Source organism: Bidens hawaiensis, unplaced genomic scaffold, assembly GCF_021521415.1.
Source record: "Bidens hawaiensis isolate Kalapana, Puna unplaced genomic scaffold, B.hawaiensis_p1.1 tig00000636_1, whole genome shotgun sequence".
NCBI classification, from domain to species: domain Eukaryota; kingdom Viridiplantae; phylum Streptophyta; class Magnoliopsida; order Asterales; family Asteraceae; genus Bidens; species Bidens hawaiensis.
In genome coordinates this window covers 2,347,060-2,353,912 of record NW_027491038.1, presented here as the reverse complement: position 1 = coordinate 2,353,912, position 6,853 = coordinate 2,347,060, and the positions used below count along the sequence as shown (strand labels likewise).

Below are 6,853 nucleotides of genomic sequence, written 5' to 3'. Positions count from 1 at the left end.
CTGATCCGCCGTTTGTTCTAGGATGGGCAACTCGTTCTCGTCCAGAGCGCGATTACCCATCCGAGCGGGACCGTCAGCCTCCCGCGGGTTCAGGAGCGACTGCAAGTCGTTCCCCTCTGAAATAAACAGGAAAGAAGTTAGAAGAAATTCAGAATCAACAAAAAGAAACAAAGCATACCGTAAGGAACAGAGTTCGAACCGTATTCGAGGACGATCGGAATCTTTCACGCATCCGCCTCCTTCCACACCCGGCTCATCCCCAGCATCACCATCCCGGACTCCGCAAACTGGTAAACCGGAGATTGGACCCGGGATATCTTCGAAAACCATTCCGCCTCCTCGTAGTTGGAGGCGTGAAGGCTGGGAAGTGCTTGCCCGTTCTTGAATTTCATGGCAAGGGGGATGGCGCGAGCGGAGATGTAGAAGAACTCCCGCTTCCACGCGCGAAGACTGCGCTCGGTTGCGCAAATCCTCAAACCCTTAATCCGGGTTATCAACGTGTACCACCCCTGGATGCACCTCCAAGTGTAGAAGGTCATCAGGCGGTCAACATAGGGCTCAATGCCCAAAATCCGGCACACCCACTCGAAGTGGCGAATCTTGGCGATCGCCATGGGGTGCAACTCGGTCAAATGAACACCGTGCCTCTCAAGGACACGGTAAACAAACTTTGTCAATGGGAACCTAAGATTCCCATAAACAAAGAATGCAGCATAAACCCCGATCTTGCCTCTGGGGGCATCGTACACCGTCTGGTGGGGTTCAGGAAACTCAGGCTCGAGAGACTCGAGCATGAACTTCCTGACGACGTACCGATACAGATCGCCAGGCAGAGCACACTGGCACTCGCCAGCAGTACTCTTGTCATCAGCTGTAGATTCGAGATCACGAGACATCTTGTAAAAGAAGAAGAAAACGATTTCGGGAAAATGCTTGCCTGAAAAGGTGAGTATTCGCCGGAAATCGCTTAGAAGATGAAGAGAAGAGTGAAAATGTGGATTACAAAGAACCCTCTCCCCCTTTATATACTAATCGCAATTAATGCGATGAAATTAATGCGGAAGAGAGAGAAAACGAAGGTGCAATGAAACTATGACACGTGGCAAAAAGCAAGCTGGCAACAGCTGTTGACAGGACGCATACCATTAATTTCGCGGCCACGCGCCCGAAAAATCGCGCCCACGCGCCTGAAAAAGCGTCAGGAATGACCATGTACTGTCACGTCACCATAACTTCCTGCACGTCCTGACACAGTCAGAAGAAACCGTCGCACGACGTTTCAGAGGTTTGGACTGTTCTTATCTTTCCACCAACTCTTCGAATTTCAAAATTCAAAATTCAAAAAGATCAAAACGTAAGCGGGAAAATACCCCTTACCTTGGCAACCAAGTAACCGTAAGACGGATGCGGGTACAGTGTTAAGGCAAAACCCTTCACATACCTAGCACCCGCAGGGAATTGAAGCCAAGAAAACCTTGGCAAACAAGTAATCGTAAGACGGATGCGGGTACAGTGTTAAGGCAAAACCCTTCACATACCTAGCACCCGCAGGGAATTGAAGCCAAGTAAACCTTGGCAAACAAGTAACCGTAAGACGGATGCGGGTACAGTGTTAAGGCAAAACCCTTCACATACCTAGCACCCGCAGGGAATTGAAGCCAAGAAAACCTTGGCAAACAAGTAACCGTAAGACGGATGCGGGTACAGTGTTAAGGCAAAACCCTTCACATACCTAGCACTCGCAGGGAATTAAAGCCAAGTATACCTCGGCAACCAAGTAACTATAAGACGGGTGCGGGTACAGTGTAAAGGCAAAACCCTTCACATACCTAGCACCCGCAGGGAATTGACGCCAGGAATACCTTGGAAGTAAAGTAACCGTAAGACGAGCGCGGGTACAGTGTTAAGGCAAAACCCTTCACATACCTAGCGCTCCGCTGGGAATTGAAACCAAGAAGGATCTTCTGGGCAATGCTTGCGGAAACGGAAATAACATCCCCGCATAGCGGGAACGTCGAGAACTACATTGTTTGAGGCTCCAGGATGGAATTGGTGGTTTTAACATAATTGATCACTATGTCCAAAACTACCAAAACCTCTGGGAGAATCCACACAAGTGGGACTCAACGCTCCTGACTTGCGAGGAGGTTACAGACCTACCCGCATCATACCCAAAGATCAAGCAGGAAACTCGGGAATTTCTGCAAGTGACAAGGACTTCCGCGGGAAGAATCCCCATGGAAAACCTTAAAAAAAAAAAAAAAAAAAAAAAAAAAAAAAAAAAAAAAACCCTTTTCAAAACCCTTTGCTTAAGTCCAAAAGTTCACCTCACTTTATTAAACACTCATGAGAAGAACATTGGACTGGGGGGGCTTGAAGAGGTAGGTCCCAGCAGAGCCCAGTTGGACCCGCAAGACTCACCTTGAAAAGGGACGTCTGCGCAGAAACCAACTGGATCCGCAGGACCAACCATGCTCAGAGACGTGACGTCCTTACGCGCAGTACGCAAGCTGTTCCCGCAGGAAATGCCTCCCAATGGTGAAGGACTCCGCCTGTTCCCGCAGCTTCGGATACAAGCCATCAGGGAAGGCCACCCGCGCAGCAAGGCTACACGCACAAGGCACTTAGCTCTCAATCACTCAGTGTCACCTGAAGGAATGAGCAAAGCCGGGAACAATCCCGCACAAAGGCAGGAGGGGGAATACTCCCGCCCATAAGCCAGTCCGTACGATACAGGAAGATCTTCTGTACTGTACCTGACGAGGTATGGGCAAAAGATCTGACTAAAGATACGACAGCTTATTGACAACAGTATGGCGAGCAGCATGCTCCTGTACTGTATGTCACTATTAGCCGCTGCCTACTCACCAACTCCTGTCATACCACGTGCATAGCCGGCAGTTGGTGGAAAAGGAATAGTACACAGCAGGCCTGGTCACTATCAGCCGCTGCCTACCCACCAACTACCAGCAGGGCACGTGCGTAGGCCACTGTTGGTGGAACAGGAATACTGTTGCAGCCGGCCACACCTCCTTAGGAACCTACCTTCGGCTATAAATACCACAAATGGTATGACCATCTCATCTCATCCTGTATCATCATATTATACCTGATATCTGCTTTAGCAATCTCTTAATATACATTTATATTTAAAGAGCAATCTAGTCTGATTCTCACGCCGGAGGGTGGTCACAAGGAGGAACCCCCCCTTCTCAGTGACAAGCTCACGGTGTCTGTTTTGCAGGTTATCAGAAGAACCATCTTCTCTGGGTCTAACCCCTCGTGGGAAACATCTATCTAACCCCAGGTTATCCGTAATCTGCCCGGGATCCGGTTAGTGTTTCTTCAGTGTCCAACCTACATGCACACTTCTCCTGTAAATGTAAAGAGAGAAATAAATAATAAGAATACATAACACAAACCATTATAAAAATGAAATTTAGTTGAAGAAATAATTACGTTAAAAGTCAGCCTCGATCTCTCCGTTTCATATAATATTAGTTGGAAAAACAGCCTTTTCAGTCACACACCCACCCAATTTCTTTCTTTCTTTCTTTCTTTCCCAACAAAACCAAATCATCTTTCCTAATTAATTAATAATCCATCGATCCAAGATTAATAATAATAATAATGGGTACAGGCGTACTCATCACCGTCGATTCTCTAGACCTCAAATTCATCTGTAAGTCACTCCATCGCATCACCTAATTATTCCATTTCTTTTCTAACTCATTATTCATATTTATTCTTCTTCAGTTGAATTAAACAAACAGATCAATTCATCGCTTCCCTTAACCAATAACACCGATCAGCATGTCGGTTTCAAGGTATAATAATTGTTAAACCTTTCTGGGTTTTTTTTTCTGATCAATTACGTTACAATTAACGATCTGATTGTGTAGTTTTAGTTCTGGGTTTTTGATTAATTCTATAAGTTGTGGGTTTTGGATCTTGGGTGTGATCTGATATTCAGTTTTTTGAAATCCTGATATTATTTAGGTTAAAACTACGAATCCGAAGAAGTATTGTGTTCGTCCCAACACCGGAGTTGTTTCGCCTAAATCCACATGTGAAATTATTGGTACCCTTTTCCCCTAATTTAGCTTTTACTTGTGATCGTTATGAAATAACCAGTTTTTATTCCAAAATGCTTTATTTATAATGCAATGAGTCAATGACCATATAAACTGTTATAATAAGCTATCCCAATTATCCCGTAATTGAGTTTACGCCGTTAGTTACATAGATTAAATGAAGTTGTATGGTGCATTTTTTCTTATAGAATTATTATTATTTTGTTAAAGTTTGGTTTATATAACAGTAACAATGCAAGCTCAGAAGGAGGCGCCTCCCGACATGCAATGCAAGGACAAGTTTCTCCTTCAGAGTGTAACTGTAAGCCCGGGAAAAACTCCAAAGGACATCACCCCTGAATTGGTACCAACATGTTTTTTTTCATTACATTACTACAATCTTTTCTTTATTTAACGAGTAAAGAGTTGAGATCCAAGTAATGATAAGATAATTACATGTATGTAGTTTTTTATTTGTTCTCTGAGAATGTAAGTTAATAAGTTCTAATTGATATTTGCTCATAACAGTGTTTTGATTAGTTTACTTATTAATGGTTTGTGTAACAGTTTAGTAAAGACTCGGGGAATGTAGTGGACGAGTGCAAATTGAGAGTGGTATATCTTCCTTCAACTTCAGCCGTTGTTAAAGGACCAGAGCAAGTGCTTCCGTCTAATGGTTTAGGGGTAGATAAGGGGAATTTGCGTGGCATCGAGGTTGCTTTCTATTCATTAAAATTATTAATGTTTTTTTATTCTTTTTGTTATTTTCTTATCATGTTATTATATCAATGTTGATTTCTTTTCGTTATTTTTATGCTTGTAGGGTTCAAGAACAAATGCGGATTCTAATGACAAGTCCTCAGAGGTGAGTTATACATGCAAACATTTTTTGTAGGATTTTTTTTAATTTACGATTCCTACATATATATTGGAACGTGATTGTGAGTCCCGTTGATTTTTAGGTGAGAGCTCTAATTTTGAAGTTGACTGAAGAGAAGAATGCTGCTATTCAGCAAACTAATAGAATTCAGAAGGAATTGGTGAGAAGATTTGACCCCTTCTATTTTGTAACTACTCACTGAAGTTTTGATCTGCTTACTTATTAATGGGTCGTTTTGGGTTGTGTTATATGCTTATATGATCTTAAATGGGCCAGTCAAATCAGTCTGACAATCTAATGCTTTGGTTGCAATGTGCAGGACCTTTTGAGGCGCGGAAGCAACAGGAAACAAGGGGGTGGTGCGTCGTTGATGTTTGTGATTGTTGTTGGCTTGATTGGGTTGATTCTTGGGTATATGCTAAAGAAATAATGACTTTTTATTTTAGTTGGATTTTATGTTTTTTTTTTAATTTGATGATCATAATTGATCTAGGAAAGGGAGGAGATTCATTAGTGGTTTGCTTTAACTTTTTATTTCCCTTGAAGGTAGTGTAATGACAATAGAAGAGAAACTTATAGTTGCAATTTGGTAAACATGCGTTTGATGTTGTTATCATACCTTTTTTTTATGTTAAGACAATTGGTTTGAGTTTCACATTCACACATTGCCTAGCTTCTCTTCATGAATGCAACTCGAATTTGAAGCTTTCTTTTATAATCGACCCACCGACTCGTTTAAGCCAGAGCACATGTAACGAATAAACATGCGGAGTTTGTTATGCTTTTTGTTTTAGTATTGCCCCTTGCTAACATACATGTGTTTTAAGAAACATTTAAAATATATGTTATATGGAATAGATTGTTGGGCTATCAAGAAGACACATATGCGTAAGTTGGATGTGGCAGAGATGAAGATGTTAAAGTGGATGTATGTATGGGCACAAAAGGTTAGAAGGAATAAGAAACAAGTTGTTTCGGGAAAGACTAGGGGTGGCTAGTATATCAGATAAGATAAGAGAAGGGAGATTAAGATGGTATGGACATGTAAAAAGGAGAGAGACAACAGCTCCCGTTAAATCGGTAGAAACTCTTATTATAGATGGCAGGAGGGGTAGAAGTAGACCCAAATTGACTTGGGATGAGATGATTAGACGCGATTTGCTAGACTTACACCTCTTTGAGGACATGGTTGAGGATAAAACTTCGTGGAGACAGGCGGGCTGGTGTGTGAGGGGGAGACCATCACAAGTGATGGCCTCATGCACACCGCCGCCGGTCCCCCATCAGTAGGGTTGTTCACGAGTCGAGCCCGAGTCGAGCCAGGGTGGTTTCGAGTTCGGGCTAGAAATTAAACGGGGCAACTCAACTAAAGCTTTAGCTCGATTTTGAAGTTAAACGAGATTAAGATCGAGCCAATGAGTCGAGCCATGATCGAACCGAGCTTCGGTCGATTTTGGCTCGGTTTCAAAAATGAGCCAACTCACCTCAGGATGTTTCAAATCAAGTTTTTTTAGCTAGTTTTATTCGAGCTTTTATCGAGCGAGCCACGAGCCCGAGCTTCGAACCTCAAGCTTTTTGAACAGCCTTACCCATCACGCGTGATGGGGGGTGTGCGTTATAGCCATCACGCAAGTGAGGGGGTGTTTATCGAGGAGGGAGCCATTGGGGAGGTAGCCGTTGGGGATGGAGTGTTTTAAATAAATAAAAATTATTTTACCTATATAAATAACTAAAACATATCTTCAAAACATACTCAAAATCAACTTAAATCCAACTCAAAATCTTCTACTACACACACCATTTTAACATATCAATGGAGGGTTCTAAGAAACGTGGGTCGGGTTCAAAGAAAACCCAAGCCCGACCAAAGGTTTGACAAAATCTAGGCGAACCGACGAGA

At 42.9% G+C, this 6,853-nt stretch overlaps 1 protein-coding gene across 1 annotated transcript; it reads left to right on the top strand.

The window, feature by feature from the left end:
* Positions 1 to 3,550: 3,550 nt before the first annotated feature.
* LOC143529165 (vesicle-associated protein 1-2-like) lies at positions 3,551 to 5,619 on the top strand. Its single transcript, XM_077025012.1, has 8 exons — positions 3,551 to 3,682; positions 3,757 to 3,827; positions 4,000 to 4,081; positions 4,322 to 4,437; positions 4,641 to 4,787; positions 4,897 to 4,938; positions 5,036 to 5,113; positions 5,273 to 5,619. The coding sequence occupies exons 1-8, from the start codon at positions 3,631 to 3,633 to the stop codon at positions 5,381 to 5,383; spliced, it is 699 nt and encodes a 232-aa protein (XP_076881127.1). The 5' UTR covers positions 3,551 to 3,630; the 3' UTR covers positions 5,384 to 5,619.
* The last annotated feature ends 1,234 nt before the right edge of the window (positions 5,620 to 6,853 follow it).

What these genes read in the sequence shown, in the direction of transcription:
- LOC143529165 (XM_077025012.1), top strand. Translation starts at nt 3,631, where the DNA reads ATGGGTACAGGCGTACTCATCACCGTCGATTCTCTAGACCTCAAATTC. An exon ending in ATCCACATGTGAAATTATTG is followed by an intron (nt 4,082 to 4,321) that starts GTACCCTTTTCC and finishes TTTATATAACAG; the next exon opens with TAACAATGCAAGCTCAGAAG. An exon ending in AGGACATCACCCCTGAATTG is followed by an intron (nt 4,438 to 4,640) that starts GTACCAACATGT and finishes TTTGTGTAACAG; the next exon opens with TTTAGTAAAGACTCGGGGAA.